The sequence below is a fragment of the Neopelma chrysocephalum genome, unplaced genomic scaffold, assembly GCF_003984885.1.
Source record: "Neopelma chrysocephalum unplaced genomic scaffold, ASM398488v2 Primary Assembly neopelma1_96814, whole genome shotgun sequence".
In the NCBI taxonomy this organism is placed as follows: domain Eukaryota; kingdom Metazoa; phylum Chordata; class Aves; order Passeriformes; family Pipridae; genus Neopelma; species Neopelma chrysocephalum.
Genome location: NW_020925458.1, coordinates 1,489,019 through 1,502,188, shown reverse-complemented (window position 1 = coordinate 1,502,188; position 13,170 = coordinate 1,489,019). Strand labels below are relative to the sequence as shown.

The 13,170-nt window shown below is 37.4% G+C and overlaps 1 protein-coding gene across 1 annotated transcript in view; it reads right to left on the bottom strand.

The window, feature by feature from the left end:
- The window catches only part of SLC1A1 (solute carrier family 1 member 1), a 51,987-nt gene that overhangs the window by 11,847 nt on the left and 26,970 nt on the right, over window positions 1-13,170 (bottom strand). The window contains exons 3-7 of the mRNA XM_027709603.1: window positions 8,911-9,003; window positions 7,183-7,297; window positions 5,571-5,613; window positions 3,602-3,709; window positions 1,929-2,113 (exon numbers count right to left, since the gene is read on the bottom strand). Of these exons, the coding sequence (XP_027565404.1) occupies window positions 1,929-2,113; window positions 3,602-3,709; window positions 5,571-5,613; window positions 7,183-7,297; window positions 8,911-9,003 (544 nt within the window). The remainder of the gene's footprint in view (window positions 1-1,928; window positions 2,114-3,601; window positions 3,710-5,570; window positions 5,614-7,182; window positions 7,298-8,910; window positions 9,004-13,170) is intronic.

The window sequence follows — 13,170 nt, the reverse complement described above, 5'->3', positions numbered from 1 at the left end:
CTATTACACAACAGCAGATTTTTTTTTATATTCTGTTATACAACTGATTTTATTCACTTGCAGCAAGACTACAACAGAGGTGATGAAAAAAAGATTAGAAAATCAGAATAAATGTAACTCTATGCATAGTCTAATAATTAACTGTATAACCTGGTGTTACAGAATACACAGAAATTGGGATGGGGTGTGGGCATATACCCCATGACAGCATATGTTTATGTATAGACATAAACTTCCTTAGAGGTGGAAGTATGCAGGGGTGAGACCTATATCTGTGTATTCTGCAATCACACAGATGGGAAAGGTCTCCTGTACTTACAGGAGCTGCCCTCCAGCATGGGGGGCTGTATCTGTGTCACCTGCACCAACTAGAGTGATTTTACCTTGATCAGATAGTATGCTCATCAGTGTGTTGCCTGATGGAGGGGTCCCCATCTGCCAGTAAACTTACACAAGGCCACGCCTTACAGACATGCAAAGCTGCATAGGCTACTGCCTACAGAAAATTCAAGTCAAAAATCAGGAATTATGTTAGCAGCAGCTCCACTGTGTTCCTTCTGGTCCCAGAGAGCAGGCCGTCACAGAGACAAGTTACTACTTCAGAGCTTTGAGTAGTATAAATTAATTTATAAATTTGTGAATATATAAAGTGTATCCATTTTAAAATACAAGTCATAAATTTATAAAATGTATGCGTGCCATCTCACAAACAAAATCATACCTTATCCCTGTAGAAAGCAGGGACACTTAGTTCCTCTAAGCCTTGAACTTGATGAAAGCAGAACTAATTCCTCACACTTCCAGCATCAAACTCTACCTTATTCCAAACAAGAGCTCCCAAATCTGTAGAAACACGGGGAGCCTGTAGCCACAGTTTCATGCAAAAGCAAGGAAATGTATAGTCGGTTTATGAGTAAGATCCTGGAGGACATGTGCTAACTCTCAGATCTCATTATTCGTAATTTGTTGCCGAGTGAGACAGCCTACTTCATGGAGTTTTAACTCAGCTGGGGACTGAACAAGCTGTGTAGCACAGGACCAGGTGCAGAAATTAATCTACCTTTCTTTAAGGCAGCAAGATAAACACTGGACAGGTTCACTGTTTTACAGGCATCACAGTGTGCTGAGATGTAAGAAAAATCCATGGAAGGGGCAGATCTGATAAGCTACTGTTCACGTGAAACGTGGAGTTTCACAAAAATGAGCAGGGTATTGTAGTAAATGGGACAAGGCATTCCACATATAAGGTCAAACTCTTGAAGGGATTGTGTATGCTTATAGTACTGATACAGTAATTGTGATCTGCATGGACAAGAGCTCTGTGAATAGCTGTGAAGTCCAACCAAACCTTATCAGGTGAGTTGCTACATTTTTAAATTGTTTTTCCTGTCTGAGAATATTATCAGAATGTTGTCTCACAAAACCTATTAGCAGGAGGTAAATGATGCTAAGTTGTATTTTGCATATCATTCTGGATTTTGCCCTGTGATGTAGCTTGTATATTAATTCATATTTCTAAACGAACTTAGATCCTGTGAACATAATCACTGTCAGGGAATAATATTCAAGACTGACAAGGGCATATGGGTGATAATGATTCTACAATCCTCAAAGTAGTCCTCAAAGTCCTCAACTGCAGTTGAACTAGTTTTATATAAACCTCTAGCAAGAGTGTCTAAAAAACCTCAGGTTTCTTGTACATCAATGGGACTGTTTCTTCAGTATATAGTAAGTGAGAGCTCTGTCTCCAGTTTCTTCAAAAGAATCAATTCTGTAGAAAGGAAACTTTTTACCAACCATTCTTTGAAAGTTGCTTGCTGTAAAGCACTATACAAAAGCAGACATGAAGTCCAAGTCTGGTCCTACCTTTTCAATGACAAAATCCACTTAAAGATGTTGTTAGAATGCCAGTATAACCTTGGACTTACCACATAATTATCTGAACTATTCTCATTGTAGCTTCGTTCAGTGCATTGAAGAAATCCAACAGCACTTGTCCTTTCTCTCCCATTTTCCCAATAACCATTCCAAAAACAAGACAAAAGACAATCAACCCCAGTGCATTGATGCCATTGGAATACATGCCCACGATTTTGTATTCTTGGGTTTTGTTCTACAGATTAGAATAAAGAGAAAAAAAGTACCATCTGAAAACAGTGAATTTACTTTAAAGATTTTCTAAAATGAAAACACATTTAGATTTTTCTTTGAAAAGACATGGAGCTCTTCCCCAATCACTCTATTCCCTTTTTGAAAGTGCCAAGTGGGCAAGTTCAGGAATGAAGTTAGAACTAAATTGAACTTGAACACTTTGTATTTTAAAGCCATGCAAGGATCTGATCAAATCCTAGCTGGGAGTAAAGCACCCCTTAATTTATATTACACAACTGCAGATTTTTTTTTTTTATATTCTGTTATACAACTGACTTTATTCATGTGCAGCAAGACTACAACAGAGGTGATGAAAAAAGATTAGAAAATCAGAATAAATGTAACTCTATGCATAGTCTAATAAGTAACTGTATAACTTGGTGTCACAGAATACACAGAAGTTGGGATGGGGTCCTTTCTATAGCCCTTTCTATAGACTTCTGACATGAATGATAGCAAGGTATTCACAGTCATGTGTCAAGATTTACTCCCCTACACTTGATTTACTCCTCACCGTGAAGAAAAAACCACAGATGTAGAATCCTTGTGGTTATTTCTGAGCAACTCAAGGGTTTGTGTCTGGATTTAAGATAAGTTGACCATTGAGTAACAACGAGGACACCAGTGAAATTCTATAATTTATAGTAGAATGGGATGCACATAACATAAACATCCTACTAAATAGGTAAGTATTCATGCATTCCTCTGAGCTTGTGCAGCATCAACATACGAAGGAAAGGGTGCAATTCTTCACTACATCCTGCTTCAGGATTTAATTCATGTCTCTTCATGAATTTTGGAACGAGATGAAATTTGGAAGGAGTATAATAAAATGTATATTGATTTGGTAATGTTTGTAGTTCTGTGTTAACATTCTATTGAATTCCTTTCTCCCTCTCCTCCAGTGTAAGTCTAGGCTTTATAAACTGTCAACATCCACAAGCCTTCCACACCTCTAATGAGAGGCTTGATAAACCTCTTCTTCACTTTTGTCTCTGTACATTCTTTTTTCTGAGTAACAAACGCCCTATATTGTCTTGCTTTAAAAAAAATTCTTATGATTTTTGATTCCTTTTCTTCTTTTGTGCTTACAACTATGTCACTGCTGCTTGATCATGTTGTGCTGATATACACCTAGTCTTTCTACAGTGACTGTTTTAATTTCTCAGCAAAATGAAAATTCATAAGCACATAAATTTAATCAATCTTCATCTATTATCTTTGGATTGCTTAATTACCCGTGGACTTCTCTGATCCTCTTAAACTTACTGGAAGATCCTTACAATGATCTCTAGCACTTACTTATTAACTTTTGTGCTCTTGTAAAATCCTCTATGTGCCATTTCCTGCCTTTTCTTCATCACTAACGGCATGAACTAAATCAAATGTAGTCTGTGTTCTTTCTCCCCACTTCATATAATATGAAGGAATACAATGATAAAGGTCGCACCTCTGAAGCCTCTGCTGTCGTAGCAGTTGTAACAGGTTCGTCAGGAAATGTGGAGCTGTTTTTATCCACAGCAATTGTAGCTTTAACTTTTTCACGTTTGGTTTTATACTGGAAAAGTTTTTAAAAAAAATAGAAGAACTTATTTAGAAACATGAGGAAACTGAAGAATAGACAAAGGCATAGCCTCTGCTCAGCAAAAATAAGAGAAAAATGAAACAATCTGACTGGAACGTAGCAAACATATTCAAAGATGTTATTTCCCAATTCATGTGAGCCATTAGGGTTCTGTAACTCAGAAGCTATAGATTCAACAAGTGATTCACAGATATGTTATGCATTCTGCATGGAGCTGCTGCAGTCCTGTGGGGCATGAGATAGAGCTCCTGACAATGCCAAGGAGACTTTTTGCTGAGACAGTCTGGAGAGAATTGCTGACAGCCACCCCACCTGTGGAGCAGATGCACCTGATACAACAGCCCCCGATATAATGTAGTCAGCATAACTAATGCCATTATGCAAGGCAAACAGCTATTCTTTGTGGCAGAATGGGTCACATAATTGTTCCCTTTCCCCTCATTATCAGGTCCTCAAAGTTCAAGCACTAAGTAGATAAACCAGATAGACTTATTCTTCCTCTCCCGACTGGCTTCCAGATTCCTGGGCACTATGCTGACCACTCCTCTCCTTATTGGCCTTAAAGGTTCCAGGCACCCAGCCAGACAAGTGGTGGTGATGACCCCAGTCACAGAACATGGAGAAGTAACAGCACTAAGAGCACTGTTCATAAAACTAAGCAGGTACAAGTCCTAAGGGGTAACTTGGACCAGAGCTGCTGCCGGACAGTGAGACCTGGTGGTCAGGGATGCCTCCACCATTGTCTGATTCCTCTGGGGACTGAGTGACCAACCCATATTATTTTATAAGTTTTTCAAGTCTCCATTATGGTTGTTACGTTGATACAGCAAACAGAGTATTAAGATCTAGCCAAATCTGCAGAGGGTCCAGTGATTAGAAAACATAAGCTAAGTGGTGCTATAATAAAATTGGACTACACTGATTCTGCTCATAGAAATCCTGTGCTATTCTGATTATAAATTCTGTGCTATACTAATTATAATATCCTGTTAAGAAAATAAAACTTTAACAGTAACTATGATTTAGTGCCACCATCATTCTGCAAAGGATTCCTAAAAGAACCTGTCTGTCTCCTTACTGTTGGGTGACAATAATTAATACATGAGAAATACTACATGGAGAAGTTTTATAAAGGGGAAATACACTGAGTCGTGCACAGCAGCACATCGGACATCACTTCCTGGGAAAGGTTAACTACCTTATATACAAACTTCAGATGAACTGGTAGGCAGCTGCTGGGAAAAACAAAAGGAAAGTCAAGAGCATCACAGAAAAAGGAGTTGACATATTTACAGATAAAGATGACTGAAAGAAACCTAATATATAGACAAGAGTTTCCTCTTTCATCTTGCAACTCTCACTTTTCCTGAAAGATGTCTCAAACAGACTTTGCCTTTTCCTTTATGTGAATTATTTATTCTAGCAATGGACATTAGATGTGAGACACACCAGGATAAGGGCTAAATTATGCAGACTTCATCAGACACTGAGGGACCTTAAGAACAAGGAAACAGATCCTCATAAGAGCTTTTTTCTAAATCTTGTCCCAAAAGGAAAAATCCTGTCTTATACACTGCTTAGTTTCTGCATCGAGCTCCTGAACAGTGTCTTTTTGCAACACAATATTAAGGACTTAATAGCTGGTAACAGAGTGTTTATCATAATGGAAATGAAACCAAGATGCCTTAAAACCTCACCTTTCTATAGAAGATTAAGATACTCCTGGACTTTCCAGAAATAGTCTTGCCTGACATAGATTTTTTTGGGGACATAAAAGAATAATTTGTAGTTAACAATGAAAACTACAGAATTAAAGAGGAATGTTCAAACTTACCTGTTGAAAACAGGCCTGAACAAGGTTCTCTGGGAACATATTCCTGTTAGAAAGCATAGAAGCATTTCAACATTATAGCATACTAAGAAAAAGTTGTTTGTATAAACAAAATGACAACATTTGCTGCTTAAAAAACAGATCACATCTCCTTTAATCAGAAAGCAGTGTATTTGGCATCATCAGATACAGAGGCCAAAGAAATAAAGGGTTTAAGAGTCCTAATGATCAGTTGACCATTTTCCTACTGTTGAAATTTTGGGCTTATTTTTCAGTATTTGGTATTTCTATTGGTATACTAAACCCAATGTATCTTTTTCTGCTACATCATCTCCATCACTTGCATGAGGAATACAGGACACACCATTTCTATAGGATTTGTCAGATATAGGCAGAAAAGAAAAATAAAAACTATGAATATGTGTGGAAATGTTCATGTGGAAGTTACTGGTAACAGACTGGCTGCATTAGGTTTTATAATAAAGATGATTACACAGTTCCTCTCATCGATTCTTGGGCAAGTGACCATGAGGAATGAGATGAGCTATCCAAGAAGCTGTCATTGTGGTCATTCATAGGCAGGAGGGGACAGAGGCTGGGAAGAGCTGTGAATTAATGGACATGGGGCTTTGGGATTGAGGACTGTCAACTATCCCATATACAAACTTCAGAGAAATTGAATTATTTTCAAAGAAGTTCATCTTGACCTGTTTTGGGGCAGAGTTGTCCCAAATGACACCAGACATTTGATATTATATAGGATAGTGGCTATCTGGAGTTGCATCTGGAAATGCCATTCATATTTCCTAAAATAAAAAAATGCTAAGAAATCCAATTTTAGATATGTGCTAGTTGATTCTTACATGACAGATTAAGTAAAAATTCTACAAAAAGAAAATGGTGGGCAGGAATAGTGACACAGAACAGAGATTCATTGCAGCTGGAGAAAAAAAACCCACAGAAACATTATTGAGGGAACTACCTAGCCACTACTGGAAATGCAGTCCTTTTTGTGAATTTTTCTTCTAATTCCTTAAACATATTAGCTCTGAAAATCTGCACACATCTTCTGCAGATTTTCTAGGGGTTTCCTCCTTCTAACCACTTAAAAGTACCTATAATTTTCCAGGATGCTGATAGGGAAAGACTCTTTATAAGGTTGCCTTATGTACTGGTGATGCAGCAAACTTGTTGACGGTGGAACCCTTAGAACTCTTTACATACTGCATCTGTTACTCTGCATCCTGCCTTGAGGAGGGGAATACAGCGCTACAATTTCAGGTGGTTGTCTACGCTGGATGACACAGAAGCTGCCAGTTAGCAATGCACCATTCAATCCTTTATGGATGTTTTCTTCATAGTAGATAAATCTTACATATCAATTGCTGTGAAGGAGGGATTTTTCACCATTGGCTTATTAACTGAAGTCTGTGGTGTTAAACAAGCTGCTTTCAATGTATTTTTAAATATCTAACCTGTTGGAATACAAGTTATTCTCCTCTTATTCATCCAAACAACATTAGAAAGCATCTTATTGTATTACATATCCCAACTTTATTTGTGCTTCCTTGGACTTCTGCAAAAGGAATATGGGAACTTAAAATTAAAGCCTCACCTGATCAGATCGAGCATGGCATCAACAGTACTGACTTCTGGGGTACTGCCCACCCTGTCGATCTCACTTGCTCTCTGAGTCACTCCAGGTTTAATGGTCACAACTAAGACAATTCCTGCAAAGGAGAAGCAAGAGTGCAAGCAGAGGCATTGGTGCATTCTTCTTCAGTGTATCCTGTGTAGCCAAATTCTTTGTGAGCTCAACTTAACAAATGCTTTCCCTGGGTGCTCATGCAGGTAAGGTGGTGTCAGTAAATGTGTGAGTTTACCCAATACTGGAGCTACTTGCAGGCTTGCCACTGGACTTGGGCACTTCAGCTTTGGTTTTGTATGTATGGTACTAAATCACTACTATTCACCAAGAGGGCAAATTGCTTTAGCTGGGCTTCAGACGAAGAGCTGAATTTAAGTACTCTTCAGTTGAAGAGTACTACTCTTCTACTGTTGCATAGTGAATATTTTTAATTGCTTGCCCCTTATGTAGCTCTTCTTGTTACTAGCTTTCAGATATGAACACAAGTGCATTGTCCTGTGACCCCAAAGTCACAGGATGTTTTGGTAAAGTTAGTTATGAATAAAGTTATATAAGAGAAGGGCTTCAGAAAAAGAAAAAAAAAATTGCGGGTTAAGAAATACTAGATTTGACCTTGTAAATACCGAAATCAATAACAAATTTTTCATTTACTTTAGTGGCTTCATTTTAGGCATTTTTTTTATAATATGAAATACTAGGCTTTTCCAAAGGCATAACATTTTTTCTCTTCTCCCCCTCGCCCCCATAAAAGCCCTACAAACCTAAAGCAAATAAAACTAACTAAATCTCAGTGAAGGGAAAAGAGGCACTTGGATGACCCTTTAACCAGCTAGGAACAGGTCTTTCTAATGACAGCTGTGAATAAAAGCAGGACTGCATTTGCGTAGCTCTGCACTATGAAATAAGTAATGCCATAACATCATGGAACAGCTTAGAATAGCAGGAACCTTTGGAGAGTGTCTGGTTTAACACACCACTAAGACTTGGGACAACTTCAAACTTAGATATATAATAATGTTAGTCTTTATTAATTTTCCTCCCTATTCTGTATTCACAGAAATTTCCCAGACATACGAGATAGACAGTTTTACTTTGTTTCTTATTTAAGAAGGCTCACTGAAGACGCTTCTTTAACCAAATATGGAACATTTCAAGGTTGTTTGTAGGGAATGAACTTCCTGCAAGAGGAGATGTGGACTTCAGAGAGTTAAGAGTGGAGCCTGACAGTGACAGAGTAGGCAACACCCTTTAAGGAAGGAGATGAGATGACAAAGGAAGCAGTATTTTATGTCATTCATTCAGGTGTGACACATTACATATTCTAGCATGTGAGAATCAGGAACAATCCAGCACTTTTCTATTGAGGAAATTCACTTTGTAGTTGAGGTTGGCCTTTGATGTTCACTCAGCTTTCCCACTGCTGCTCACTGTTTATCTCAGCAGACAGCTCCTAATCTTCCCTGAGCTGAAATATATGGTGAAATTGCCTGTGGCTTCATATTGGGTATGAACACAGCCCAACCACAAACAGCAGGACTAACTTCTCTCTGTATTTGGCCACAAGTAACATTAAGTTGTCTGGTATGATTCCCTGTCTCCTCTCCCCATCCAGTCTTGGTAAATTAGTAATGTCACAGTGTACATTTGTAATTAGGCAATGTTGATGATTTTAAAAGTTACAGAATCACGGAGTACCTAGTATAACAGCAATGACTGTAGTGCAGAGATAATATACGACTGCTCGCAAACCAATCTTCCCAGAAATGTTGGAATCCAAAGCAGCAACACCTGCAAAAAATAGCCACAAAAACAGAACAATAAAAAAGTCTTATAAGAAAGTTGTTATTTTTGTACAGACAACTAATTATTGTCTCTTATTTCTAAAGGAAATTTTTCCTTATTCAAGATATTTCTAAATACCTAATTGCCAGTTGCACTTTTGAAGAACACCTGTAGCAGAATAATGTATTTGCTTCCGCTTCTTTGCAAAAAGCTGGTTTCCCTGGATATTTCTAGAGAAAAGATAATTGAGCTTTCCTGACTCCTTGATGTTTGTGAATGAATTAGACTTCTTTGGCTTATCAGAGTATGTTACAACTTATTTCCATTTCCACTTAAATAACAGCTTCACTTTTTTCAGATTTGTAACTTTTGGCTTTAAAACTAAAAGCCATGGGGAGTTGCTCAAGACTGTTACCCTGGGTTGCTCAAAGGCACATCAAGCAAGTAAGGATGATTCCTGGTGGTTTTGCCTTCATTAGTGGGTTTACTTTTTTTTCTTTTTGATTAAAGCTTTTATGGAGACTGGGTTGTTCACACTTCTCTGCCTGTATATGTCATTGCCAAGAGCAGAGGGCAGTTTTGTTAATGAAGGTAGGGAAAGTGCTGAGGCAGGTATTATACTGAGGTCAACTTAGCTTTTGGCAACAATGTTATATCAAACTTCTAATGAAGTATTTTCTAATTGTTCAAAAGATTTACAGTTACATCTGTACACATATGATTCAGTAACCAGGGAAAAATGAGCATTGTGACTGTAAAACTTGGCTGTTTATAACAACATTAGTTAATAATTCACTGCTATCTCTTTATTATACATTCGTGATCCATTTATATTTTTACATTTATTGAGTCAGTTTATCAAAGACTGGCCAGATTGCCTTGTATAGGAAAGCAAAAATACCAGGAGGATATTTAACCTCAGAGTAGCATGATTTTGTAGGGAAAAAATAGTTTGAAAAGGAAGAAAAATCAAGTTACAAATATAACTTACTGATCTTTGAGCTCAAAAAGGATCTTAGCAAGCATACTTTAACTATGTACTGATGTCCCTTTCACAAAGTATATTAACAGCAGTGACAACTTGTGCCTAGAGTATTCATATAATGCCTTACTAGTTCTGTTAATTGTTATTTGAAATTCAAACAGTACTGGGAGATGAGAATGAAGGTTATTTTATTTCATAATCTATTTGATTATTTTGGGGTTGTGGACCATCATTTATATGGGAACTGTGAAAAAAGCAGGTAGAAAGGAGAATTTTTGTGTTGCTGTGGGCTCAGCTGTGGAAATCGTGGCCGTGAGAACTCTTGAGAATGGAGAGTAATAAATAATGTTTTCTGTAGACAGCAGCAGACCTGGTTTCAAAGGCTGTCAATATTGAAACTTCCACAGCTGATATATTAACTTCGAAGACTTCACGTTATGTTTTTAAAAGAGAGCAAACTGGTACTGCCCTGTTCCATATCTTTTAAAGAAACGTTCATAAAAACTAGAAATCATGGAATTTTATTCTAGAACTTGTGCCTTAAGATTTTTTTTTGCTTGACTGTCTTGCTGATTCAGTCAAGAGCCTAATAATCATGCAAGGTTATTTCCCTGGAGTAGTCAGTTATAAAGATTCTACAGTTAATGTAACAGGAAGTTCCCGTGACAGACAGTTCTTCTGGCTCCCAATGAAAACCATTTGCAGACTGTTAAGCTCATTGGAGTTACAGAGGTATAATTAAGGGAAAACTTTGCCCCTGTCTTTTTAAACTGGGTAATGACCCTCTTGGTGAGCAAGCTGTGCTAGGATCCAGCTTGTGCTTCTACTGTCATGTTGCTGCTGCTTTGCTAGTAACCATACAAACACACAAATCAGTCAGGCAGGCATGACTATTTAAGTACAAGTATGGTCTGTGTGAGACAGATGTGGGGTTTCGGGCTTTTCTGTAAGCTGCTGTACTCTGAAACAAAATGGCATTCAGAATGATGCTTCCATTTAGAGACTGAAGTAGCATTTGCTACAAGTGCCACAGACACAGGTTTGCACTGGGTGTTTTATGCTGCTAAGCTTCTTTGTTCATGTTAGCTTGTTACACACAGGAAAATGTGATTTTTTAAAATACATTTCCCTTCACATATATCTTACTGTCATTACTGAGCAACTGATAGTGTAATTGATAGCTACTGGTTTTCTTCTCAAGCCAACTGAAAATTAAGATTCCCTTTGAAATAACATCATGGCTTTGCAATTTTTTTTGACATAACTGAAAGAGTTAATGGAAGATATATTAAACAAAGCACCCAACTAACAATGATTTCAGTTCATAAGAAAACTTATTTCTCAAACTTAGATAACAAACATGCTACTCAAAAAGGAAAGCCTGCAGCGTCGTAATTGCAGATTAGATCACAAAAGCAGTCTAATTAAGTTTGAGCTATCTACTGTGGATTACCACTAAACTTTTACAACTAATTAATTTGTTCTTTCCTTCCCTCAGCCTATCCCCAAGTTTGAAATTTAAACAGGTTTGGGCAGATAAACTCTTAATGTAGTCTACTGTACGGAGTTTAAACAGGCATGATGGATTCTCCTCCATCCCTGGGCATTTTAAAACTGCAGTATTTCAGATTAGTTTCTTAAATTTCCTTATAAGAGATATTCTAATTCAGCTACAGCCTAGCCCCTGAAACATGGAATGCAATTTTGTGGCTGTGATACAAAAAGTGGAACGATCACAAGAGATACCAACTGGTGTTAAAATCTGTTAATCTATCTACCTCTCTGCCCATATAATTTTAGCAGAACAGAGCTAAGGTTTCAATAACTGAAGTAAAATTTTGGAATCGATTACCTAGTCCTCTGCAATTCACCTTCCATACTTTTTATGTTATGATCCAACTTGAAGCTCTTAGTATCCTCTTATCTTTTTGAAAAAAATTTTTTTTTTAAGAAAGGACAGGAGGATGATAAACCAGAGTTAATAATTTTGTTTGACAGAATACTAAAAGGCATCAAAATGAGGATGGTACAGGGACCTCAAGAGAAGACACATACTTTCGGGTAAGATACTTAGACATCCCACGTTAAATGCTGGGGGAAAAAATGAAACACCAATCCAGCTGTTCCTAACGTTGTAATAAGTTTTTTTATTCTGGTTTTTTTTTTTTACTTGAAAATTCTTGTTGATATAACCATAAAGCCTACACATTTCATTTCCTTCTATTTCTATAGCTGCTATTTTTGCTCAATTACCAGAGTATTCCTAGGACTTTCTTCTTTAAAAAATAACCACAATGGAGGACAATACTGTGAAACTTGCAAAAAATCAGAAGTGGAAAAACTGAATGATTACAACAGACTGATTTAATCCCATGTTGTGTTCAACTACTGATGTTAGCATGTGGAATATGTTGTATTACCAAAGTTGAAGACACACAGCTTCTCCAACTTTCACTTTAGAACCCCTGTCTACCTGGTTAAGTGCATCAAAACCAAGAGTTCTGTTAAGACTGAACTTTAGCAACATTAGTCATCTGCAACTTTTGAAATCCCTCTAAAATTTCCTTCCTTATATTTTTTTGTTCTATATTTTTAAAACTGCTTCCCTGAACTACTACTGTATAGATACTTTACCTAAGGGAATAGTCTGGTTTAAACAAAAGTAAGTATGAAAACCTAAGTACGAAACGTGGTGTTTGGGAATTTTTTACCAGTAGCCACTGAACATGAAGTGTGTTCACTTTAGAGGCCTGTAAAAATGCACATGTACCAATGGCCAAATGGCTTTGGCTCAAGGTGTAACACACTGTAATTCTAGAGTTCTTCACTATGCTCTTGTGAGACCAATCCTATGGTCCTGTGAGATGTAGGAGTGAAAACGGTTCCATTACAGACTGGAAACAATCACAGGGATCTTCTGAATTCCAGTGCTTATAATTTTATTAGTCTTCTATGGGATAACACCTACATCCTTAGCATTTGTTATACCATTCTACAGAGCGGAATATGTGCAACTGTGCACGCAGATTTTTGCTTACAAGTGCTCTTTTTCAACATGTTATAAGAGACTACATCTACAATTTGGTGCTGTGGTTGACTCTGTTCAGCAGCAACAGTCATACCTAAACACCTTGGCACTTTTTTCTGCTGCTCTACAAATTTCAGTGTCAACATCAAGTGCATCTCCT